The following is a 27914-nucleotide window of genomic DNA, read 5'->3' on the forward strand; positions in this document are numbered from 1 at the left end:
AATATGTTTTCATCGGAAAAGAGAACACGACCCAATTCCGTATAGGGAGGTAACAAAGAAAGTTTTCTTTCAAGTAAGACAGCACTTTAACACCTTTGTAATTATAGTTAATTTATATCTTTAGCACAAATCATATAACAATCATTTTCGAACAAAATTTTATATGAAATCTTCATGGAGAATGTAATTTCAATAATGGTTTGCTGTAACTTCTTCATTTAGAAATATAATGTTGAATTATTCAACCAAACAATATTTTCTTTTATGTTAACGTTTCAAGAAGTGTTTCAGTCCATAATTAATTATTTATGACCAAATTACATTTTTGTTTGTAGTTTTACTGAATTTTTAACACTATTGTTTACTCAGAAGCTCTGCAAGATTGACCAAACCAGAATGTTGCTAAAACAGTCACATTAATCGCTTACGAAAGGGATTACAGAGGTTTGACAATTTCACTAAAGAAGATTAGATAGAACAATCAATTAGGCCTGCTGACGTTTATCGTTATACTTCTTTAAGCTGCAATAATCTAACAATAAACAGAACTCATCTTTCGATCAATTTAATGAATGGCTGAGAGAGTGGCAGTGATAGAGGCAAAGCGTGGCCACACTTTCCGAAGCACTATAATATAACATTTCCTGAGCAGGCAAACCACTCAATGTCTAAATTCACTCATCATACATTTATCCCATGCTCCAACAAATAATTACTTCAATATTCTCCATAAACGTTGAAGCCATGGGCGGCGATAAGGGGAGCAGTTGCCCCCCCCCCACTTTTTTGAAGTTGCTCAGTAAGGTATATAGTTTCATTCGGAAATGTAAAGCTTTTGTATGTATTACTGGTTCATAGAAAAAAATGGTGCCATATATTTGTCGTTACGTGAGTACGTATTGGTTATTTGTCTTCCCGTTGAGTTAAGATAGCTACAGGAATTGGGTTTTAATTGCCAGTGGAAATAACCCCAAAAATTAACCTATTGGAGCACAACAATTCCGGCATCCTTTCACTTCTTAGAAGGGCTCGATTGTTATTCAGCCGCTTTGAAACTAATTGAGAGAACATTTCGAAAAGAAAAAGTTTGTCAGAAATTATTCTTTAATTGCACAAAAACTGACAGTTCCCAAAATATCTTTTGTTCTTTCTAATAGAAAGAAATATTGATTAAAAAGGGAGTAATATGAAACGACTTCTATCTTTTCCATTGTTTTGCCGTGTATACGAGTGAAGTGGTGTGTTAGGGGTGTACGAGTATATATACAATTAAATTTAATGAATTCTAGATTTTAGGATTATTTTGTGTAACTAGTGTGTGTGGTGTGATTCTAGGTATTGTGTTTTCATGTGGTCCAAAAAAATGAAAACTGCACCTAATGGCAACAAACATGTTTCGGGAAGCTGCAAAAGAAAATATTTCTTTAAATGCATATGCTTGTAATATTCATCGTCTTTCATTTTCCAAGAGTAATAACATACATTTAATAGTACGTGTGAAATTAAAAAATAAGTTGTTTATTAATCCCTAGTTTCAATGTAACTTCTACAAAACAAGCTTCATTATTCATTACTATGATTTATATTATCCTTTCTATTTATTTGTTTTGTAAATTTGTTATAAATAATTTGATCACACAATTTTCCAGACAGAATTTTAAGATGTTCATGAGCAAGGAATCAAATATCTTTTTATACTTTCGTTGTTTAAGAGTACAAAGAGCTAGTACCTACTTCTGTTGCTCTTGTCAATTTACTTAATAAAATATCAAATACGATATACGGTATTTTAACTGAAAAAGATAGTATCCTATTAGTTGTACAACCTTTCGGCAAAGTGTTAGGAACGACCAGGGAAACTAAGATTGATACACAAATATTCAGATAATGTCTTGCCCCCCACTTTTAACGTCCTATCGCCGCCACTGGTTGAAGCACTATTAGCTGCCCAGTCTCCCAAGCACTGACGTACTGCAATTAAGATTTGTAGTTCATGTGACTGAATCAGAAAGGGGGAGAGTACCCATACCATTCACGTAGAAGTTCTAGCTCATGCTTTATAGTTCGGACTCCGTATGTTGTTCGTCAGCAGGAACGAGAGGAATAAACAAAACTCATATACATTCTAAATTTCAGGTAAAAGTAGAATAATTCCCTTTCCCAATTCCTAGAATGCTTGGACAAATTAAAAGATGATAAGCAACTCTTTATGTAGCAGGGCCAATTTCGGAACGAACTCTTAAAACTGTAGCAACCAATATGGGTATATTGTCTCAGGTAGCTCCCCAGAATAAAAAAAAACTGTGAAGATACTCAAATGTAAACATCTTTATATTGGAGATGTGGACGTAAAGTGAAGGGATGGCGAATCATATTTTCCAGGAGACTGAGGACTCATACGCCTCACTAGAAATGAAGAAATTAACACACCATAAAGGAAATGGACATCATTCAGAAAATGAAAAATGTCACCTTCACTACCAAATATGATACTTACAAATTAACGTGCTGAAAGTCGGACCAGTTTAACTTTATTTTTTTTCTTTTACAATTTCAAAGAATTTTGGAAGGTTATGGATTACCGATTGTTCCGAATTCGGGAATGATAATAGCGAATTATTCCGTCTTAGTTGAGGGGGGCGCGGTGGCTCAGTGGTAGAGCGTTCACCTCTGGTGCTTGGGGTCCCGAGTTCGATCCCAGCTCCCGCCAAGTGAACTTTGTGGTGGACAAACACTGTGCTCGTGGGTTTTCTCGGGGTTCTCCCGTTTCCTCCCACTTTCTTCATTCCACCATTTTACTCATCTCTCATTATCACCGTCTCCTTTAGCCTAACCGGCATATCCGTGGGAAGTAAAACTCAAAAATTTCATTTCATTTCATTCAATCTTAGTTGACGAATCCACTACCACTCCACGGAACTTAACACTGATCACATAGCCTTGGTTTACCTCACCAACTACGTTCTCTTGAAGAATCCACTAAAATAGAAGGAATTTCTTGGGTTGTCTGCAGTCTCAATGCTTGGTTATGCAAGAGTATTAAACTCAGATGTATGCTTCCAATTTTATCATTTTAGTCCAAAAGTACCGTCCATCTAAAAAGAAAGAAAAAAAGTTTGTAGTTCCCCTTAGCTTACTATTTTTGTTTGGTGAGTTTAACCATTTAAATCCTTGTCTACTTTGGACCTGCCGGCCATCTATCATTGAAGGCTCACTCGCCTGAACAGGGAGATATCTCGTCAGTCATTCTTTATTCTTTACCAATTTCCCTTGCCTTAAGCCTGCTTGATTGGAAGCTAACCGACGTAATATAAGTTTTTTTTATAATTTTTAACGTAGAGATCCATAGAACTTTACCCGTACTAATATCGGTTAACAACCATTATTATTATACGAAGTCAAAAAATCATATCAATATTTTTACTTAGTTGAATGAAAAAAAAATGATTATGACTAAATAACTTTCTCTTCTCTCCATGCGTGGCGGCACAGCAAACCGCGAGGACAATGAGCAGATTTCCGAGATTTCGAACGCAAAAGAGGCAAAATTTAATGTCAAGTTTTTTTAATCCAGCTTTCATAGACATTTTGTACATGAACTGAAAAAGACCGTCTTATATGTTCATTATTTTTGGATGGCGTGCTTTGATGATTGAAATGGGGATGGAGAGGGAGAAGTAGCACAAGTTGACTGATAATTTCAATTCTATCATAATTATTCCCAACTAGAGCCAGCATTTCCTAACCCTGACGAAGCAAACGAGGAAAACTTTTACTTTCATGAAAAAAACAATAAAGTTCGTAATTCCTTGTGTTAATTTCCTATTGTATCCAATTTAATTTTCATTTCTAAAAGTTTTTTTTTTTTTGTTGCTAAATTGCGGTTCTGAAATTAAAATACCGTAGGCATTCGTATGCAGTACATATTGGTTCTCAGTCTTTGCACAACTTGGAATCGTTTAACATGAGTTTTACGGGAGGAGAAAAGGACATCATTTGGAGCAAATTTATTAAAGTAACACAATCTTTATCAGATAAGAAAAGCGACCATACGAGCTCGTTGCGAAACATGTAAGAAAGAAATGGTTGGTTCAGCTCAAAGAATGAAGAATCATTATGAAAAATGAAATGCTGTGATAAAAATGGAAACCTAAACAAATGATAAGTGTTGATCAGAGAATCGCTTCTGATTATTCTAACGTCAGTGATGTGGTTGGGATGCAACTGGAAACTTCAGGTAAGAGTTAATTTTGTATCAACAATATCTTTTTTCATTATATTACGGAAATTTTATTTCGTCTCTCTTCCCCACCTCAGTTCTAAATTTTCTTACAAATCTGACACCTTGGCATATCTTGTATGAAGGGACCAGGCGATAAAGGCCAATGTATGGCAATCGCCTGTGTAACTAATCATTAAACCGTGATACTTATTTTAACATCAGTTCCGAGACTTAGTGCCTGGGACAATTTGATTTCAATGTGTTCGTTTGTCTGTATATATGCACCACGCTTCAGGGCGCTCTTTTTGTTTTTTTAACATTAAATTTTGAGGGTAGAGGCACGAGACGGAATTTGTTGTAGTGATTCTGTCTGCGATCCGACGTAATATTTCAAAATTAGTGGTTCGGATGCCACGTTAAATAAAGAGTACTATTTCATATAGCCTTGCTGCTGATGAAAAACTGTAATCAATGAAACTAAACAAGCTAAGTTTATGAGTTTCGAACAAACTTGGGTTACAGGAGAAATTTTGCTTGAACTCAGTTTTTACAAAATATTTTTAGATGTGGGGCATTCAGAGCACAAGGGATCAAGTCTATTTTCAGAAAAGCTCACTTTTGCTCAACAAACGTATCTTCGTAGCCAAGGGTAAAAATAGATGAAACAAAAACCACGTGAAAGGGCGTGGACTAGAGTTCCATAGGACAAACGCTAGACAAGAGCGCGGATGGAATGGGAAATGAGATCTAATTTCCCCCTCCTTGCTCATAAATTTAAGATGTAAACATTATATTGTGTACGCTGCAGCGTGGGAATGATTAACAAGTCAAGCTTTCAATGCCATAGTCTATGTTGCATAATTACGTTAAATGAATGTAGGGTGTGTCCGAAAAAAATAAATGACGGAAAACGTTATATTTTCACAACCACAAATCCGAGATGAAAGAAAGAAAAACTTCATGACAAGTTGCAATTTAGGATTTTATATAATTGCCGCTACAGAGGGGCGTTTAAGATTGGGCACGAGTCGAGCTAAAACTCGAGTTTCGAGTCGAGTCAAAGGTAATTTGCTCGAGTCGAGTTTGATAAATGACTCGCTCGTTCAGCTCGTTTTAAGTCGTTTAGAAATCTTGGCCTGATTAGACTGGAAAGCGGAAACCATGAGAAATGTAAGCAGTAGTGTGGAATACTATTAGTGTTGCTCGCGACATGATGCATCTCGTCTCGTGCTTTTAATTTTGTGGGGTAATATTAATATGTCATCTCGTACTTTTAATAGATTTTTATAACGAGACAACTCCAAATGACATGAGCACAAATATAAATCATCTTGTTCACCTCAACCATAGGTTGGTGGATAACATGAAAATTTTGAAACTTTTCTCTCGCTTGGGAGAGCTCTTTTATACTTTGATAAGGTTTCTTCTTCGTAATTGCATCCAGATATTCTATCCTTGGTCTTCCTCTTCCTGGTTTTCCTTCTGCCTTTCTATCAGCACGGTGATCCAATCGGACTGCCGAATAAGATGGCCAAGCATGCTGTTGCTTCTTTTTCCTATTATCGTCATGATCTATGGTCCTTTATTAGCTTCCTTTAGTACGCCTTCGTTTTCATTTCGGTCCATGATATGTGCAGCATTTGCTCCAACACCACATTTCAAATGCTTCTAGCTTGGATATTTCAGCTTTTCTCAATGCCCTTGTCTCATCCATAAGCGCCGCTCCGTACCAGTGTCTCAATAAATCGTTTACGATCGTCCAGTGACAAATTTCTTGATATTAGTAGTCCTCTTTTCCTATAGAATGCTTGTTTAGCCTGCGCTATTCTGGAACTTACGTCTTTTTCACTTCTTCCGTCCGAGGATATTAGACTTCCTAAATAGGGGAAATTCTTTAACTTCCTCGATTTTCTCTCCATCTAGCCATACCTTTGCCTCTTCCTGTTCTGCTCTTGTACAATTTATTACTTTGTTTTTTTTAATTATCTTCATTTTGCATGTTTTCTCTAGTTGGTCGTTCAAGTTTAAAAGTGCTTTTTGCAAGTCCTCTTCGTTCTCCGCTATCAATGCTATGTCATCAGCAAATCTTACTATGCTAAGAACCTGACTATTTACTTTTACGCTTTTCTCCTTTTTGTCAAAGAATTCTTTCATAGCCTCTTCTATATAGACGTTGAACAGGGAGATGAAAGTCCACATCATTGTCTCACTCCTTTACTTATTCTTGCTTCCTTCTTATCTCCTATAACAACTGTCTGGTTCCTATAAAGTTGGTATATTATTCTTCTGTCTCTGTAATTCACTTTCAGATTCTTCAACGCTGTGAACATGATGTTCGAATCTACGTTGTCAAAAGCTTTCTCTATATCTACAAATGCTATCACAATTGGTTTGTTTGTTCTGATGTACTGTTCCATGACCAACTGTAAACTCAGTATTGCTTCCCTTGTTTTCCTTTTCTTCGTGAATCCAAACTGGTTCTCCAATAGCCGTTCTTCGATTTTCCCTTCTATTCGTTGTGGGATAATTTGCACAGTATTTTTGATGCATGAGAAAGCGTTTATGGTTCTGTGTTCTTCGCATTTCCGTGTGCCTTTCCTCTTCGCGAAAGGAACCAATATTCTTTTCTCGAAGTCTTGGTATTTTTCCCGAGATGTACATTTCATTGATAAGGTTAAATAGTTTTTTATTGATAGCACCATCTGATGTGTCAGACCACTTCCAAATTTCATCCTCAATACACAAGGATCAGTGGCGTACCCAGGGGGCTCACCCGTCTCAAGCCTCCCTATGTTCCATTTGTAATGCTAGAACTTTCCTTTTAGCTCCCGTTGTAAGCATACGGGAGTTTGTAATCTTACTTCAGATGTAATTATGTATGTGTGTATGTAGTACGGTATTTCTCGGTAACTACCAGCCAAATTTAAACCAAATTTGATGCGCAAGTACCCAATAATCAAATCTGAGGAATAAAGATAACTAACTATATGTGATGGCCTAACACGGCCGGCAACAGGTTCGGCTCGGCTTGTCTTGTATGTTCTATTTTACTTCTCGGTAACTACTGGCCGAATATCCTCGAAATTTGTTGCGCAGATAGTTAGGGGCAGGAGTTTTTCGGAAGTTGCGAAATCGCGAAAGTTTTCCGACGAAGTCGAGAGTTGGTCTTTTCAACGAATTATGCCAGATTGAGTAAGGAAATAGGTATTTTTGAAGTCGCGACAATACGCGATAACTGACATTTTGAGCGAAATATGCCGCAAAACGAGAAAAATTGAATTTTTTAAAGCATCAATTTCAGTTAAAATACAGAAATAAGAAGTACAATTTTCCATGCAACATTTTCATTTTGCAACTGGCAACACTGGTTACTACTAACTTCTATTTCAAGTTCACAGTTGGTAATTATAGAATGTGGAACATTCAGCGTCGTGTTGAAACAGCAGAAATCCTCACTTCGGTGTATCTGTGGAATACGTATGCTTAAAGAGTTTATAATTTTAAAAATGGTGAATAAAAAGAGGACGGTACAAGATCGCGGAAGTGAATTTGCCAGTGAAGGCTTGTACGTAAATGATATCCAAACGTTAATGTGTAAATGTAATTCATGCACTGAACGAAAAAGAAAGATACTGTACAAAAACAAATGCAGCCGTAAGGGAAGATTTGGAAGGAAAGAAGATTGCTACTTGTACTGATGAATCTACAGACAGAAAGGGAAGAGCTGGGCTTGCTGTTCTTGCAAGAACTCTTGAAGCAGCAGCAGAGAAGAAGTGTTATTTGCTGAGTGTGATTTTCTTGATAGTGTTAATTCTACAAGTGTTCACAGTCGGTTGTTGACACTATAAAGAGATATGTATTAAATTACAAAAATGTTCTAGCATTTGTTTCAGATGGTGCCAGGTACATGAACAAGTGTTTTGATACTCTGTCAGTTTTAATTGGGAGCCATATCATTCATGTTCCTTGTTGGTCGCCTAAGTTAAACTTAGTAGGTGATATTTGGCTGTATGAGTTAAGGAAGCTGAGTAATCTTGTATACAAGATCAAAAATGCTTTTTTTTTTTTTTTTTTTTTTTACATTCGAGGAAACAAATTTTGATATGTTGCTTTTCTAAGGAAAGAATATCCACACTTGATGCTGAAGTTGTTTCCTGAACCACTGTTAGCAAAGTGGAATAGTTGGTTCTGTTCTGTCCAATATTTGCAGAACTATTTTAAACCACTGTGTAAATTAATTTCTTCTTTGTGGTGGACAAACACCGTGTGCGTGAGTTTTCTCGGGGTTCTGAAATTTCCTTCCACTGTTCATTTCACCATTTCATTCATTTCTCATAATCACCTCTCCTTTAGCCTAACCGGCATAACCGTGTGACGTAAAACTCAAAGATTTCATTTCATTTTTAAAACTCATTTCTTCTCATGATTGTTTGAGCTAACAATCAAAGAGTTTAAAGATTTTTGTTAAAGGTAAAGAAGTTCTCTTGCAAGCTCAGATTTATTTTGTTTCTGAGAACAGTAAGGTTTTGGTGGATCTCGTTACCTTCACCTAGACAGAAAGTAAGCCATACCCATCTTTTGCATGCTCGTCTAGAACAACTGACGTTTTAATTTAATCGCAAATGAGTTGTTTCGTTCTCGCAAAGATACTTTTTTTACGAAGTTGTCAGAGGATGATCAGAAGAAAATGGCGATATTGTTTAAAAGACGCGGGAAAAAGTATGTTGTGAAGTTACCTTGAGGAAAGAAAAGCAGGAATTGAATGAAATGTACGAAAGCCTTGGAAGATTGTTTGATCTCTCATTCGTCGAGTGCCTCTCAAATCCTAATATAAAGTCTTTGTGGAAGCTGTTTGTTCACATAGCAGAATTTTCAAAGGAAACTGCAGTGTATGAACCTTTATACGCTGATTTCCATAAGATTTTGAAAGAAGTTGTGATGCAGAGTCAAGATGGCAATATCAGTCTAATGGATATTTTACTTGCACAAAGAACCAAAGGGGAGAAAATTTTAAATTTCAGTAACTTGTGCATGTCTGCAATATGGCTTCCAATAACGAATACTGATTGTGAGTTGTTTTACGAAATACAGTTTGGCAATCAATAACATAACGGTACAAATGAAAGAAGAAAACGGGGAAACGTGCAACAAGAAGATACTACGCTAATGTATTGTATGTACGTTTTCCCCTTTTTTGTGCATGAGTATGTGTTTCTGATGTACGAGCTAAAAAATGTATGTTTTTTTTATGACGACAATCCTGAATATACTGTGCTAGTATATTTTAAGTGATTGGACTAGTAAACGAAGAAAGAAGTAATTTGTTAGTAACTGCATAAAGAATAACTTCATTGTTCTAAGTAGTATTATTGTTCATTATTTATATCGGGCCTATATTAGAGTTTGTATATTAGAACTTGTAAAATGATATACCTAGCGACAAAATGAGAAATTTTCTATCTCAAAATGCGACAAAAAAAAAAAAAAAAAACGAAGTTTTTAATTTCAAATGCGTAATGTTTAATTTCAAATTACGAAAGACTCCTGCCCCTACACATAGCCCATTGTCCAAAGAATAAAGATCGCTATTCTTGGTGGTCGACTCGGCAAAGGACAGGCTCGGTTTGGCTCTGTGAGTATGTGGTACGTTATTTCTCGGTAACTACTGGCCAGACGTAAATCAAATTTGGTGGCCAAGTATCCAATCACCTAAGGAATAAAGATCATTATATATTATGTCTGGGCTTGGTCGACGACAGTCTCGGTTCGACTTGCCTTGTATGTTATACCTTGTTTTTCAGTATGGATGGTATCGAGACGAGACTTTGTACAGTCTCGGTCTCGTCTCGGTTTAAAAATAGCTGTCTCGGTCTCGTCTCGAGTCAAAAATTGAAGTCTCGGTCTCGTCTCGATCAACAAATGCTTGTCTTGATCTCGGTCTCGAGGCCCAAATCTCGGTCTCGTCTCGAAAGTCTCGAAATAAATAGATGAAATTAAAATTGTAAAAGTATTATTATTGTAAAGTCTGTCGTTTCTGCTTCTTATTTTTGGCCTTATTCTTGACTTAGAATTATAGTATGGTGTACTTCTTCAGAACTAATTTGCTAGCGCTGATGCCTTCCATGTGTGTGTTCCAGTTTCAATCATCAGTGGGTATATCATATCTGGGATAAAATTCTAATAGTAACCCATATTTCACTTTCAGCAAAAAACTTTCTCATATGGCCTCAGTACTGCCTATACAATTAAACTCTATTAAATTAACTTCAGTAGTATACAGTAGTTTATTTCCTTCCTTAGAATAAGAATTGTTCAATACATTCTAACGGATAACGCAACAAATAGCAGCATGAATGTATTTAATCGTACCGAAATTGAAATTTTACAATTTCTCATTTATTATCCAATACATTCTGTTTTGACTGTCATTTTAAAAACATAATATAACGTTCATTATCTGAACAAATAGGGTAAATTATTACTACAATATATTTTGTTTAAAATTGATCAAATGCTTTATTACCGTTTCACATCTACGTGTTTAATTGACACCTTATAAGACGAAATTCCAGAACTTTGTGGTGGGAGCTACGGCACTCATCTTTGCTATGTGTGGCCTCGGGTTGCATCACGAAACAAGTTAGATTCAAAGTAAGATGTTTCGCATAGTTCGTGTCTAAATTTAAGTACATTCTGTTTCTTAAACAAGTTCCTAAAGTTGTAATGTATTACATACGCATACAAATATCCACTGCCGTAACATAGATTAAGCTTATTCCTGAGCTCTTAGCGGTGCATGTGATCTTTATTCGAGAAAACCAATCGTGCGTTCATTACGTTGAAATTTTATATTGATTGAAAATTGCTTACGAAACATGAACATACATATTATATAAATATATAGGTAATTCCAGCTAGCTGTATCTATTTTCTCTCTCTCGGCAAAAGAAGTGATTTTTAACTTTCTAGTTTTCTTTTGTATTCATTTTCGTAGTTTTGCAGCAACATGAAGTATTAAGTAGTCAAAAATATATTTTTTTTTCGCTGTATGACTTTCGTTAAATTTTGGATCCAATTTTACCCTACCTTACCTAGCAAATTTATACAGTACGTATATATGAACATTAGCGGTAGACTATGTTAAGTCACTTTTTGGTCAAATTGAGTTAGAATACTTTTTTTTAATAGACTATGTTCTTTCTAGTGGTGTAATAATGTAATTCTAAAGCCATCTTACTACTTTGTAACTACTTAGTATAGTTTGAAAAACAGTATTATAGATCTTAGTTAAGGAACCGGTTTTTCACTTCTTCTGTAAAATTACGAAATTATCGTTTAGTTTACCTCTCAGGTCTCGATATAAAATCATCATCATCATAATCGAGCATTATCAATCCACTGCTGGATGAAGTCTTCCGAAGTTTTCTCTAGAACTATCTATCTTGGGTAATTCTTTTCCAGGTTACTCCCCAGTGGTTCCTGATTTTGTCACAATTTCTTGTATGCGGACATATCCTAGGCTGTTTTTGTCACGTGGTATCCAATCTAAAATTGTTTTCGTCTATCGATCATAATTTCGTCTTGTAATATGTCCATCAGATTTTCCGGTCTATGTTAAACATTATTTCATTAGTACCAGTCATTAGTTGCCAAATAATTCATTTCTATGTATTTGGGCTACAAATAGTTCATATCCTCTACTTTTGGAGGACAAACACGCTACTTTTTGATCTTCGGATCTGACAACACTCACTCAATTATTTAAATCAACACAATGTAAGAACCCCCATTTGCTGTAATGGCTAGTACGCTTGATTTTGGTTCGCATGTCCCGGAGTTCGATTCCCAGTGTCGGTAATATTCAACGACCGAAGTTTTTCGGATTCCACTATGATCAGTAACTCCACGTCTTCTTTAGACGCCCTAGCATAAACGTGAAACGTTAAACTAAAACAAAACAAACCAAAATCAACACAATGTGTATTACTAACTGTAAGTCTTTGAATAATTGCATATAGCTATATGGTATGGATGGATCGAGTTTGAGGTGGTCGGTGGTCAAACTATAACAAATGAAATGCAGTTAGGGTGTAACTAAAATTTTAATAAAGCAGTGTTTTAATCTAAAAAATACACCAGGCCCAAGGCTTAGGGAGAACAATTAGTGTTACTGAAAAGTTATCAGTTACATTTAATTTCAGTTACAATTTGCTTTTACATGTATTGCTGGAACGAAAACTTTGACATTAACATTATAAGTAGCCCAAAGACTATGAAAAACATCGTGTTCTTAAAACATTCTTGCACCATAAAACAAATTACGAGTAATTTTAAAATACTTTGCACTTTAGCTACGTTATTTTCACTATATTCATAATAATATTTAGCAATTTATTTAAGTTCGCAACACTGCTTAAAATAATGTAACTGCGACTTGTTGTAATTAAAACTACTGAACACTAATGTTATAATGTTCCTGCCATTTGAGTTGTTAAGATCTCCAAAATGTTGATGTTAGTGATATGTATTGTCCTTTATTACACTATGTGCTTTTGTGGTTTAATTTAATATCTAAATTAGAAATATGTAGAGCTCCTTCGTGGCTAAGCAGTTAGCCTATGGCGTGAGAGACCCGGGTTAGATTCCCGGCGGGAGCTCATGTGGTTTAGATTCAACGTTAATCAGTAGGTTCAGTCTCATATATCCTCGCTGCTGAAAGAGGCGTTAAACTCAATTAAAAAATGAAATGAAATTTTTGAGTTTTACGTCCCACGGTTATGCCGGTTAGGCTAAAGGAGACTGTAATGATGAGAGATGAATGAAATGGTGGAATGAAGAAAGCGGGAGGAAACGGGAGAACCCCGAGAAAACCCACGCACTAAACTAAATTAACTGAACAGAAATATGTAATATCAAACGTAGTGCAATTTGAGAAATTACAACTTTATGTTGCGTTGGCAACATTGCTTGTTTATCTAGTGGAATTGCAGAGTATCTAGAAGAATTTCCCCTTCCATATTTCAAACAGCATGTTAAAAAAATTCAGCATTTTTAATATATATGACTATTATATATAACTAGATGAAATACCCATTTTTCGCATGGGACCAGTATTTTGAAGTCAAGACCTGTGGGAGTATCACTATCTCAGCAACCGCGAAAACTATGTATTTGACACTAATATCGGTCATTTTGTATTTTTACATGTCTCGGTACCCCCTCCCAGCAGGTGAACCCCGGCCCGCATGCACTGGTAGCTGAATATGAAAGTCATCGCTAATGGAGGTGACGCCATTGATCTCAGCGACCGCAAAAACTATACATTTGACACTAATATCGGCGATTTTGGATTACTTTTACATGTCTCGGTATCCCTCCCGTGAACTCCGATCCGCAGCTGAATGGGGTGAATTTGGAGGTTAATGCGATCGGAGTTTCACCATTGATCTCAGAAAACGCGAAAACTATTTGACACTAATATCGGTCATTTTGTATTATTTTTACGTCTCGGTACTCCCCTCCCCCGCAAGTGAACCACGGCCCGCATGCACTGGTAGCTGACTTTGAAAGTCATCGCTAATGGAAGTATCATCATTGATCTCAGCGACTGCGAAAACTATGTATTCGACACTAATATCGGTCATTTTCTACTACTTTTACATGTCCCGTAAACGCCCCTCCTGATTCAAAATTTAAAAAAAAACACTTCTTCTTGGTGTGAGGCCTAGGACATGATACTTGTCACCCAAATTTCGTAACTCTTGGACTCTCGTCTGGTCCCCAGGCCGCACACAGGCAATCCGAAAGAGAGGCACGCAGACACACAGACAAACAAACTCGTCCTTTTACTTATATTAAATATGATATACAGGCAAGGATCCAAGGGGAGTGTTAAAGGGGTTATACCTCCCCTTGACGCTCAGCTATACACTGTATAAAATGGGCTTCAATCCTACTTCTTTCTTTACACTGGATAAAATGTCAAACTATAGTTTAGCCCCTCCCTCGATCATATCCTGGATCCGCTGGTATAAAAACATACATACATACATACATACATACACACACACACACACACATATATATATATATATATATATATATATATATATATATATATATATATATGAGGGAGAGAGAGACAGAGATGACTATACACATCAGCAGTGGATTTTGTTTCGGGAGAGGCTTGAGAACGAGTAAGAAATATTTGTGTTGTACGTGCAATGCGAAAAAAATGATCACAAATCTATTTCGGGGGGGGGGCTTCAGTCCGATAGCCATCCCCTAAATACGCCACTGAACATTAGTCAACTATCCCCATATTACCTAATACAGCAACGAAAGAAATTTTGAGTAAAGGTCAACCTTAATAGTTGTCTATATCAATATTCGAGACGAGACCGAGACTTTCGAGACTGACCTAAGTCTCGTCTCGGTCTCGTCTCGATTTATAGAGCTCCGTCTCGGTCTCGTCTCGGTATATAAAAGGCGGTCTCGTCTCGGTATATAAAAGGCCGTCTCGGTCTCGGTACCATCCCTATTTTTCAGTAACTACTGGCCGGATATCATCAAAATTTGGTTAACAGGTAGCACATCATCCAAAGAATAAAGGTCGCTACACTTACTAGGAAAGTCCATAAACCGTGAGAGTTGAATTTTGATGAAAATTAGTGACAAGATTCAGTTCGAGTTGCTAAGTAAGGTAGTAATAGTCACTCGATGCGCAAACGCTTCGTTGAGCTGCTACACCGACGCCATCTCGAAATCCAATAGTCAATATCCAAGAATACCCTTTTGGTACAACAATGAAAAAGCTTTTGATAGATCTGGTTTCAGCATTGTAAACCAAGGTAGACCATCTATATGTGGGAGTACTTCCAGTACATGATCGACATTTTGAAAGGCGCCATATTGAATCGCAGTCAAATATGACAAATGGCAAGGGGGTCATGTGGAGTATCAAATAGCACTGAAATTTACTCCTGAATCCGTTTCCGTAACCAGAATTTACATATCTGTTTTTACTTCTGAGTTAGGAGATCTCTAGCTCACAGGAACATATAAAAACTGAGGAAGTAAAATTTGTGTTATAAAATGCGGTCGTCCAAGCACTTGCAGGATTTTAACTAATGCAGTAGTAATCGCTTGGTCTACAATAGCCATTATAACAGTCAGATCTTGAGACTAGTGAGAGAAATCGTTAATTAAATTGAAATAGCTGTAGTAAGAAATAGAATAGCATTGTAACAAATTATACCTATTTCAAAGTGCGCTATATATATGAATCTGTGTGTGTTGCGATTATGCATAGCATTTAAATGCTGTAATATAAGTTAGGTGCAGCGGCACATATGACTTTACAAGAATATGTCTTGAAGTTAATAGAAAATTATTAGATAAATGATATAAACTGATGCACATAAGCAAATATTAACCTACTAACCTTTTGCTCTCCAGTTGTGATGGAGATCCCAAATAAGTAATTAGCACACAGCACCATGAAGCAGTGCAAACACTTAACAAATGCACTTTTGTCACAAGCTTCATGAACACATACTAGTGTCCAGAACATTTGTAAATGATCCAACTATTGCTCCTGTTACGTACCCACATTTCTGCCATGCATATGGAAGCATGTCCTTTAGGACTGGCACACATAATTGATGGTACACAACAAAATGCATTTTCTTTATGAACATTCTGCCATATAACTTGTATACCGAACAAGTGAACACCTGCTACAATTAGTTATTTATCATAATTTTAATATGAAAACTAGTCTTGCCCTTATTATAAGAGATGTCTCTCGCCAAACTGAAAGATTCAATCACCAATGGCGACCTGGCGATCGAAAATTCCGACCTGGTGACCAATTATGATACAATAGGCGTACATGGCTTGGCCTTAAATTATTTAGGCGTCAGATTCGTATTCTTAGTTGCCATGGTGACTTGGCACTCCTGATTTTTCAAGCGCCCCGTATATATTTAGGGTTTGGGGTCCGTGGTTTTATCTCGGACCAAGTAAGTGTTTGGTGGATAATATCATGTCCGTGGGTTTTCTGGATACTCCCGTTCCCTCTGACTTTATTCCTCCGCTATTCTTTCATCATTCACTCCATTTAACCATTGTCTCCCTTAACCTAAAAAGGCATAATCGTGAACGTTAAATAGTTTAATTTTCATTTCCTAACGTCAGAGTTCTATAAGAAAATATACAATACTTAAATGTTTCCTGGAAACCTTATGAAGAAGTGAACTGTAGTGAAGTGAATGACTGTACAATCCTTTTTTGTGTGTCAATCGTCGAAATACTTCGTAATCGGAAAAGTTAAAAAAATATACTGTATGGAATAAGATTCAATTTTCAATATCTTTGTAGTATAGACTGCAGTGATAGGTATTGATTGGAGCCATATTAACACTCTTTCCTAAGAGTTATACATGTTCGGCCGATTAAACTTCGACGATCCTTCATATATATATGAAACACATAACTTTCTGTAATTTTCGTGCATTTCTACTTAGATAAATCTTGTAGTTATCTTACAGTACAGTGCTTTGACACACAGACGCATACAAGTGAGAAATAAAAGTATAGGTTTAGTTGTCTTCGACTCACATCGGTCAGTTCAGGTAACACCGAGTTACGAGTCTTTTCGCTTTACCTAGGCAGACCGAGCCACTGTGGGTCATGGATCTGTCCGGTTGACGGGGTCTGATAGATCATGGGTCTGAGTCCTTGAGTGGCGGGTCATGAACTTTCCGACCTACCCCACCACTGGAATGAGTACATATTAGCGAAAAGATTAGCCTTTAAATTAAATTTGACGTTGCTTAAGTTACATGTAGCATTATATCCATCATGAACGCTGGGCTTTTTGTGTTTTTCTATTCTTTCACCTACTGTACATAATGTTATGCGACAGATGCTTTCATTTTCGGTAACTTAAGCAAGCAATTTTGGAACTGTATTACAAGTAAGGTAAAAGTTAACGAGCGATATTTCCCGTTTGGGGAGGAGGAGAAACACCATACTTTTTAGGAATTATTGATTCACTATCTAGGATATTAGAAAGTGGGTAACAAAGTTGGTTGGAATTAGTTAATGAGTGATTGAAGAAGAAAAGAAAGCGTACCTGGATTCCTCTCTCCTGCTGGTTTAACCAGTCTGTTTTGACGGGTAGCGCGTTTCAAATGTTTGATGCTACGCGAGTAGTACCAGGTCAAGCGTCATTCCATACCGATCTTGTGGACAGAAAGCAATGTTTGCGTTTGCCGAAAGTTTCTATGACCATTCGGTCGTGATAGTGAAAATTGCTTGTCCAGAAGGCAGTTCGGTTGAACTGTTGAAATTTCCGTGCGGGTCCGATGACGTATTGCAATTAGAGCCACAGATTCGGTCTTTGCGGAGCTGCAATTGATGTAGGTGGCGACAGCAGTTAGTGAGAAAGACAAAATGACAGGAAGAGGAGATGTACTGGTCAGGATACCTCCTGCGAAGGGTGCACCCTTTCAGAATATTACGTAGCTAAGATAACAAGTAAAGAACATAAAGATGATTGATGCAGTGCGTGCGTTGCAAGAGCATGCGGTTCTTCCAATAGGTAAGTTGTGTTCTAAATGTTGTGGGGACGCTTTTTTTTTTTTTTTTTTTGCAGAGAAAGGAATGTGTTTCGCTGTCGAAAAATACGTTTTATTGGAAATTCGAGGAGGAAGACAAAGTGCCGTTTTTTCTCCTCGCCTTTGAAGGGAACGCTTTTTTCTAGGACGAAACTCTACTTTTTAACGGTGATGCGCCTTCTGAGTTAATGGTGTTTGAATAGCCGTCCAACTATCCGTAATGCTACTATGAATCTGAATGTTTCTAAAAAAAATGTGTCGATTGGTTTATATTTTGTCGTGAGGTTTGCGTCTACTGGGCTATCGATTCCTCTACTAAACTTAGGATTCCAGGGATAACAGTTCAGATAGATGAATCCGAGCACGGGAAACGCAGAAATCACTGCGTTCCTGTGATCGATGGCACGTGGGTTTTTCGAGGTTGGTTCTGGTAATGTATTCATGTGTGTCGTGAAGAACAAGTGCTGAAGAGCTTTCAGGCGTTATTCAAAAGTGGGTGGAACCTGGTACAATCATTCATAGCGACTGCTGGAAGTCATATGATAGGTTGGCTGAGGTGGGGGTTTCAGCACTTCACAGTCAATCAGACTGATTTTCATAGATCCCGTTACTGGCGATCAAACGCAAAATATCGAGCGGTTGTGGCGAGACGCAAAGGACAGCATTCCGAGATATGGGAAGAAAAGACACAATTTCATTGGACATCTGGCCTCCTTTCTTTTGAGGAAAATGATCCCCTCGCAACGCGGTTTAATAACTTTCTGTGGGAAGTTGCTCGCATATACCCACCAACGATTTAAGTTATGTGAAAATGAATGCTTCCTGCTACTTATTCTCTTTTTTGTTGCATTCCTGAAATTTGCCCTTGTAGTTAATGTGTTTTTAGTGCCCTTGTACTTAATGTATGACTATGTGGGGGGAATTGAAAACATATCGCATGTCCCGTGCACGTAGATACTTCTTAGTGTTGTACTACTTGCAGAAATGATTCTATATCATGTGCAAGTGGTAATAGAACACACAACAATCCTAGATCATGTTGTGTTCACACTCCACGTGCACGGGATATGAGAAGTAGCTGTTGTAAACAATTACCCGTAAAGTTTCCTCCTGTCAGTTTCGATTTAGAGTTACAGCATTTTGTATCCAAGCGGTCCATATATTAGAAATGCATTTTAAATCCATAATTTTCGTTTCTATCCAGGAAAAGAAATTAAAGAAAATCGGGGGAGGACTGCACGGACATTTTGAAGAGATTTTGAATGGAATGAATGAATTATTAGAATCAATTATATTTGAATCTTTGAAACAATAAGTAATTATTTTGAATTTCCAAAATTACTTATACGATAGGAGCTAACTTATACTGAATAGAGACGTGGTAATTCTGTTGTCTATGTAAACTGTACTGAAATATATGCTTATAAAAGCAGTATTCTGAGTTATATTTCGCCTTGCTGTGGTGAAGAGTAACTTAGGTTCTATATATTGTATTAATAAAAACGCATTTTTCCGGAATGCAGAAAGTTTTCCCAACTGAAACTTTCGCGAATTCTGAAAGAAAATTTTCAGACTTCAAAATTTTTTGGGCACTTCTAATGAAATACAGTATATGATCGTGTGCCGCAAAAACTACAATGCAAAAAACAAACCTGTGCTAGTTGACACTGAAAACAAGAATTGGACCTAAGAAAGGCAACGTAAGGCTCAGCAGATGTGGCGCCACGTAAATACGAAGATGTGTCTGTAGGGAACAGACACGTCAGCTACAGCGGGCGTGCACATAACCTAGGATGTTGCAAAAGTGTAATTTTGATTTTAAATGTTCCACAATGGATAAGAAGAGACGAGTGTAATATCTGAGACTATTTCATTACTCTTTTTCTTTTATACATTTTTCACTTTTTAAGTACTGACTCATATCTGCGGAGCAAAACCTTCCTTCGAGTAAAGAAATATCAATTTTTGAAATTTATTTTATTGTTTCGTTCCCACTAATTTATAAAGATGTTTAATGTGCAATCTGAATATTCAATAACTGTTTCATACGAACAAAATTCATTGATCGTGTGCAGAGTAATAATAGAGAGACGACTTACGGCAACACTGTAACAGGTGTAGTTTTGTAATTATAAAATAATAGTTTTGTCATTGTGTTATGAAAGTAACTGAATGAGTTTAATGATCAAAGTTCACATATTTAAAATAGTTCAGAAGATTGAAGTAAGTAAAATAGTAGTAGTATTTTAGTTTAGCGTAGGTTGTTTGGGGATTAGTGGGTTCTTACCGTTTGTCAATTGTGTTTTCTACTTTCATTTAATATGTTGTTACCTTCTGCGTTTGCTGTCCGGTTTTCGGAGATTACCAATGTTAAAAGATTTTGAAATATATTCGCTTGAAATAGTCAGAATCTATGATGGTTCATTATTTTATTAGGTTACTTATTATTTTGTATAAAGTTACATTTTTGTTCAATTGATTCTAGAATAAACGTAGCTCTGATTGATTTGTACTGTTTCTCAAACTCCAGTGAGATTGTTTGTTCATATCGCATAATTCGCCATAGCGTCTTTTGTGTTTGAAACTTGTGTTCATGGTCTTACTATGCTTGTAATTTTTCCTGTTCTGCTTATCGTGATTACTTGGTGACGTAATATTAATGTGCAATGTGTAAACATGTTTCCTGTGTGATTGGTGCTTCGGCTTACACATCATTTGTCAATAGTATGATAAACTTTTTTTTTTGTTTGTTTGTCTCAGGATTCCACTCCCTACAAATATTGTAGTTGATGTATTTTGCTTAAGTACTGTATTATTTTTACTTCCATATGTAGAAATGATTTTTCAAATAATAAGATAGTGATGTTTCATTGTATTTTTGGAAGGAGATCGCCGAAAGTGAGAGTACGGGAGAGTACGTCTTTACCGATTCGAACCACGTGCATTGTTGTGGTTTATCCGCAACTTGAAATTGTTTCCTTGGGTTCTTATGTATTCATTTCCTTTTTTCTTTAATTGTTAGTCAGTTAATTTCAGAAATATGACAAACTCATCACCGTACCCTTATTTACATAATGAATTCCAAATTTCGATTAATTAAGGAGGTGTCACAACTAAGTAAGTTTAAGAGGAAAAATCTCATAAATCTTCATGAAAATAATCTCATTCCTTCTACATGTTTTTGTCGCATGCTGATGATACTCAACTTGAATCAAAGAAGGTTGGAGATCATCACGAGAAAGAATGTCCCCTCATGTATTGGACCATCAAGTTTGTAAAAGATTGTGACTGGGAGAGCAGCTTCATTTATCATTCATATGATCTCTATTAAGCTGCGTGTTCTTTGCCTGTGTTCGCACTTCTGAATACCTCCAAATAATATGTGAAATTATGCCTCTGTAATTAACAATTCGATGTTTCATAGGTTATTTCTTAAGTATTAGAAAATGACGTTACGGAAACAGGAAATCATCACCTTGGCGACAAATTTCTGCATTTGTATTTTTTTTTAAGTTTGGGGAAGAAGAGATGTTTTTATTATTTACTCATTTCTTTTGCTTCTGAGTCATAAAGATCATTCCAACTTTCTTCCATTGTCACTATTCTGGCGAAAAAGTCCTTTTCATCCACCTCACAGCGATGCACTATTTCTCGTGCAGCGTCCTCGCGATTTCTCTTCTGGAAAGGTGTGAGCAGTCGTGGCACCTGTCGTGCTGACACTTTCTGAAAATGCAGCTGGTTGTGTATGATATTTGAGATAGACCGATAACTCATACCTATTGCATACATTGGTTATCTTCTTGTTTTTCATTATGATCTTAACTTTCTCCATCAAAGCGACATCATCAGTGAAACTTGGTCTTGCAGATGTACACATATTCTCGCCGGTCATATGTCCAGTTTGGAATTGCCGTTTCCACTTGGACACTATCCCATAGGATGGGCTTTCATAGCCATAGACTTGTTTCATCTCTTGATGGATCTGCTTTGCTGATTCTGTCTGAAGATGAAGAAACTTAATGACCCTTCGTGCATCAAGCTTGTCAATGATCGCACGTTCGTGATTTAGGTACACAAAAGGAATTCTTATAACGAGTCTAAAATTTACATAGTTAACATTTATTAAGACTGCTATGGAGAGTTGCGCTTTACGGATCAGTGACGTGAGCATTGAGAAAAGTTGAAATATCCAAGCTAGAAACATTTGAAATGTGGTGTTTTCGCAGAATGCTGAGCATATCCTAAACCGATAAGAAAAGGAATCAAGTCGTACTAAAGAAAGTTAATGAGGGACAACAGATCGTGAAGGTAATAAAGAAAGGAGAAACATCATGCTTAGCTATCTTATTCGGCACTTTGATTAGATCACTTTATTCATAGAAGAAAAGGCAGAAGAAAAAAGCAGGACGAGGATAGCCAATGACAGAATGTCTAGATGCAGTTACAAAGACTAGATGTTATCAAAGTATGAAACAGATCTCCCTAAGTTTTTACAATTCCCATGGTCCCCACCAACCTATGGTTGAGGTGACAAAAGAGAAACACACAAGGATCTAACTATAAAATATGTGTCCTGGGCGATTCTTAGTTCCTCATTCCCCTACAGCGAAACCTTAATTTGTTGTTAAAGTCCAAGCCTGTCATTCATCTCACTCTGGTTAATGAGTACTATTCTTTTGCTGGGCCTTAAACTGGTACGCTTTAACTTTTTGTCGTTTCCATTCCGTGATATGTTGTTTCTCCACCTATTTTTACTTTGTTATCTATTAGCAGAATGCTTTCTGCTGTAGCACATCTTATTAACGGCTGCGCGTACTTTATTTTTTTAGACCTTAGCTCATTCTGTAATATGACTTAAGCCATTTCTGGCTGCTTGAAATGCGTAGCTTAAAAATGAATTTTCCAAAAGATATATGAAAATGTATTCTCCGATAGTTTCACCATTATCTCTGAATATCGTCGGATTGAAAATTATTGTCAATCGGCAATTTGTTACTAGCATATTTGCTTAACAGATTTGATTTAATATATTGCTGACACTGTACCCTGCTTGTTTGGGTGATTTCATATTTTTCTGTAGGATTACGAATTAACTTTCTCCGCTGTCGCATCAATTGCCATGTTTGCCCGTCACATACGAGAACTGCGGCTCCTCGACGATCACAATGGTTGGGAATTTAGGAGAAGAAATTAATTGAGAAGGAAGGAACTGGGACTATATAAGTTACCTTTCAATATTTACCTGTTGTGAATGATGAAAGCAGGGCAAAACCTCACTCAGGATCACTGTGCTGAATAAGTCTTTTTAGAAATGAAATCTTTGAGATTTACGTCCCACGCTTACGGCAGCTACTATAAAGGAGACAATGATAATGGAAATGAGTGAAGTTGTGGAATGAAGAGAGTAGGGGTAATCAAAGAACCCATGTACACGGTGTTTGTCTCCAGAAAACTCACTTGGCGGGAGCTGATATCGACCTCATGAACCAGAGGTAAACGCTCCACCATGACTTCAAAGACATCACATTTTATTGACCGACCTCCCTACTGGTAGGGAAGGCGAGACGGTTAATAAGTACAATAGTGGTATCAGGTGATCTTTTTGTGTAAAATAATATTGTATAGTGTGACTATATCATTACAACTCATGTGATGGTCTCATTGCCTATATCGTCAACGTAATCATTTATTTTCAACTTCTTACAAGTGAGTTTATCGTTTAGTTACAAAACGATGTAGGCTGTATTTTCTACAGAACAGTGTATGGCACTTATTCCCTAAATTTATTATAATACTAATGATTTGTGTCTGCACTCTCCTTCATTGTGATTGTATCAATTCAATTTTCGGCAGCAATTCTATATATATTTAAAAGAATATTTCTGGTAATAATTTGTTTTTATGTTATTCTGTAATGATTGATTGCAGTATTTTATTTTGATGTGCAGAATAATCAGTTTTTGTAATATTTTCAGGCCAGATACTTCTGCTTCAAACATATATCAAGAAAGGACCGCAAAAACTAGTGGTATGAAAACTGATGCACATAACAAATCATTTATATGTGAACAGTGCAGCAAGACATTCTTTTGGAAATCGCAATTAAATAGGCACATGTTAAGTCATAGATCAGAGAAACTACACATTTGCCGGCAGTGCTGGCAGGTTTTCTCCCTTAAATCATCTCTGATGAATCATATCCTAACGCATACATCAGCTACATGGTACAAATGCCAGGAATGTGGTAAATTTTTTCCAGAAAAGCCACAGTTGGAAAGTCATTTGAGAACTCACAAAGAAGAGAAACCACATGTGTGCGAACATTGCAGTAAAGCTTTCAAGCGCAAGTATTCCTTAACTACTCATATATTAACTCATACATTAGAGAGACCACACATTTGCCAGCATTGCAGCAAGGCTTTCTCTCAGCGGCCTCATTGGAGAAAGCATATCCTAACTCATACGCTCGAGAAGTCATATATTTGCGGGCACTGCAGTAAGACTTTTTCCCGTAAAACGTATTTAAGTAACCATATATTAATTCATACACAAGAGAAAAGACATCTCTGTCTCCAATGTGGAAAACGTTTCTCCAGAAAATCGCATTTAAATGATCATATGTTAACTCATACTTTGGTAAAACCACATAAATGCGAGCACTGTGGCAAGGCATTCTCACATAAATCACATCTGAAAGTACACATGGTTACTCACACAAAAGTTAAATCATATGTGTGCCAACACTGTAGGAAAGCTTTCTCTCTGAAGTCTTCATTACGTAGTCACATGGTAACTCATACGTTGGAGAAATCATATATTTGCCAGGAGTGCGGTAAGACCTTCTCACTGAGAACAGGTTTAAATTCTCACATGTTAACACATACAGTAGAAAAAACAAATGTGTGCCATCAATGCGGAGCAAGTTTCGCGCAAAGATATTATTTGAAAAACCACATGCTAATTCATACGCAAAAGAAATCAGCAATCTGTCAGGATTGTGGCAAAGCTTTCACTAACAAGTCCGCCTTATGGAGCCACAATTTAACGCATACCAAACTCAAACCATTCGTTTGTGGGCAGTGTGACAAGGCATTCAAACGAAAAGCAGAATATAATACTCATATGCTAAGTCACACACAATTAAGATCATACAATTGTGAAGACTGCAACAAATCTTTCGTTCTCAAAGAGAGCTTAAAGACTCACATATTAACTCATACATTTGAGAAGTCGCATATTTGTCAGGAGTGTGGAAAAGCTTTCTCACAAATCTCTAATCTGCGTACTCACATCAAAACTCATAATTTAGAAAAATTGCACAAGTGCCAGCAATGTGGAAAATGTTTCTCGCAAAAATCTCATTTGAAAAACCATTTGCAAATTCACATGGAACAAAAACCATACACTTGTGACCATTGCCAAAAAGCTTTCTCTTTTAGGTCAAATTTGATTAGCCACATGTTTACTCACACTCTAGAAAAGCCGCATGAATGCCATGAGTGTGGCGAGGCATTTTCACTAAAATCTTATTTGAAATATCACGTGTTAACTCACGCAAATAGGAAACCACAAACATGCTGTCAGTGTGGAAAAACTTACAAACTAAGATCATATTATGAAAAGCACATTTTGACTCATAAATAAGGGGCCATTTAGAGCAGTACTACACATATGTATCTAATAAAATATTTGGTCGCGCACATTACTGCAACTAGATATTAGCTACAATGAAGCTAGTGTCTCCTTGTCAAACCTTTGCATAAACGAATGCATCACACAATCCATTCAATTAGACAGAATTCTCTCTTATAAATAATATATGAGAGCATGTATGTTAGAGGAAGCACACGTTTAAAAATACTTAGTTAGATTTCTTTCTCAAGTTACATTTGAGATTAATCATGCCAATTGAAATGAAACTATTGTATCTGTTGGTTCCCGTATATTGTTGATTATGCACAACTTATATGCTGACCTCTAATACTTGTTTTACTACCGATTTCTGATCATTAAACTGATTATTCTAGAATGAAAATAGTAGTTCGGTTTTCTCTGCAGCTTAGCATTTAAAATTGCCTCTCATATGGGGAGTCCTAGCCCCCCGTTGACGATAAAAAGTTATTCTATAGAACAAAATGAAGTGAAAATACAGATATCCTCCTGGGATTCCTTTAGCTACTATGAGGAATCAAATTTCACTCTGGCAATATCGTAAATTAACTTGTAAGCATTATCATTACTCAGTTTCATCGATCGTTAAGCTTGTACCTGATCGTAAAGAACTATCTATTTTAACTTCCATGTACAATGAATCGACGTAATTATTTGATGGATTGGTAGATCTCCATGATTCTTTGTCTGTAACATTGATAAATAGTGAAATTCGTGTCATAAGATGAATACATAGAAGGCATACAAATATGTGTATTTTTTACTTTTAGTGACTTGTAGAATGACTTTCTGTAGTCCGTGGACTTCATTTTTACAACACTCGATGTGCTTTTCAAGCAAATAATTACTCCGTCGCTGGGAGTAAAATTGTACTTCTGAGACATGTATTTGCTTCCTTCAAATAAGCAAATTAATCTAATCATAATATCTCATGAACATATAGTTAAAAACAGATATTAATAAACTTATAACTTTAGCTTTTTATTTTTCACACAATTGTAATAGGTGAGTAAGCAGTTCTTGCACAGTTTTGAAAGTCCAGATATCTTGGTCAGAGTAAGAGATAATTTAGTTCCTTAGTGATAAAGAAAAACGTGTAATTGATTTCGTAGAAGTGTAGGTCCTCTAATAGATATTACCTATGTTAAGTCAAAAAGAGTAATGTTCCAGAAATGTATGTGTGATCTTGATTATGTAGAGAATGTGAAAAAACATTTTCAAAACGCTGATTCACAAGAACCATTATTTTATTATTAAGCTATAAAAGGCCTGCCGGACAAGCTCACATGTCAGAGAAGGTCGTCCACTCAAATTTGGTAAGAAGTTAGGATGAGTGAAGGAATTTTGGCACTAAGTTAGCACATGGTAGAGTCTCACAGCAAGGGCTTCCAGTACCGTAAGTAACAAAAAGCAGTAAGTGCAGCGAAAAAACACTTGAAGATTATTTATAAAGTGCCATAACCAGCAACGAAAGTCTATAAACTGATACGACAATCATGAATGACAAATGCTTTCGATGTATACTTCTTGATATAGCAGGAAACTCTATATCTTATAACGCAACTGCCGTCTGCACCAAATAATGCCTGGTTTAAGGTTTAGGGGAAATCCCAAAATGTATCCTCGTTTGGATATTATCTTTTCAAGGATGTCTCAGAAACTTTGCACTGGATCCGGCAACCGTGACTTCAGAAACGTACATAAGCAACTCTTTAAAAAGATTCCATTTGTCAGAAACCAGGGTAACCAAACTTTATTTTTACCCAATCTAGCATGTAGTCATTATGGGAAGAAGAATCGACGGGTGATTGATTGTAGCATGAGGATTTTTAAAGCATTTTATCTTGTATGATTTATGAGGTTTTAAATCTGAAATTAATTTTTATATAAAAACATGTCTTCTGCAGATAAAACTTAAAAATAGAAAGCAATTGAACTATGTAAGGTTGAAAATCTAGCTGTACATTTTTTTGTATTATAAATTTTTTAAATTTAACATTTTTACACAACTTTCTGATGCTATGTATATTTTTAAATGTAACCAGCTCCTGAAATAAATCAGTATGTGCAGGCCTATCGATAAATATTTATTCCGTAAAGGGTTAGCCTATAGTTGGGAATCGCACTTGCAGTGTGTATATATAAGGCCTTGTGTATTTCTCCAATTCTAGCACAAGTATTGAAACTGATATAGTTTTATAGTATTATTATTAAAGGACATGTCAGTTTAACATTGTTAACAAATCATATATTGCTCTACCGAAAGAAAGTAATGTTTAGTATGTATTTTTCGGGGTTTTAATTGATTTTTTGTAACAGTCTTGAATTTTATATTTTTGGGAAGTTTCTTGAAAAGCATAAAATCCACATCATAATCCTTTCTCATGTAATGTAGT

At 36.3% G+C, this 27914-nt stretch overlaps 2 protein-coding genes across 2 annotated transcripts in view; both read left to right on the forward strand.

The window, feature by feature from the left end:
* Positions 1-27845, forward strand: part of LOC145674835 (uncharacterized) — a 39922-nt gene extending 12077 nt beyond the window's left edge. Inside the window, exon 2 of the mRNA XM_081745062.1 lies at positions 23823-27845. Within this exon, the coding sequence (XP_081601188.1) occupies positions 23823-25491 (1669 nt within the window). The 3' untranslated portion in view covers positions 25492-27845. The remainder of the gene's footprint in view (positions 1-23822) is intronic.
* The window catches only part of LOC145675652 (atrial natriuretic peptide-converting enzyme), a 415955-nt gene that overhangs the window by 366910 nt on the left and 21131 nt on the right, over positions 1-27914 (forward strand). The gene's annotated exons all lie outside the window — the stretch shown is intronic.

Source organism: Thermobia domestica, chromosome 18, assembly GCF_964235325.1.
Source record: "Thermobia domestica chromosome 18, izTheDome1.hap1.1, whole genome shotgun sequence".
Taxonomy (NCBI): Eukaryota; Metazoa; Arthropoda; class Insecta; order Zygentoma; family Lepismatidae; genus Thermobia; species Thermobia domestica.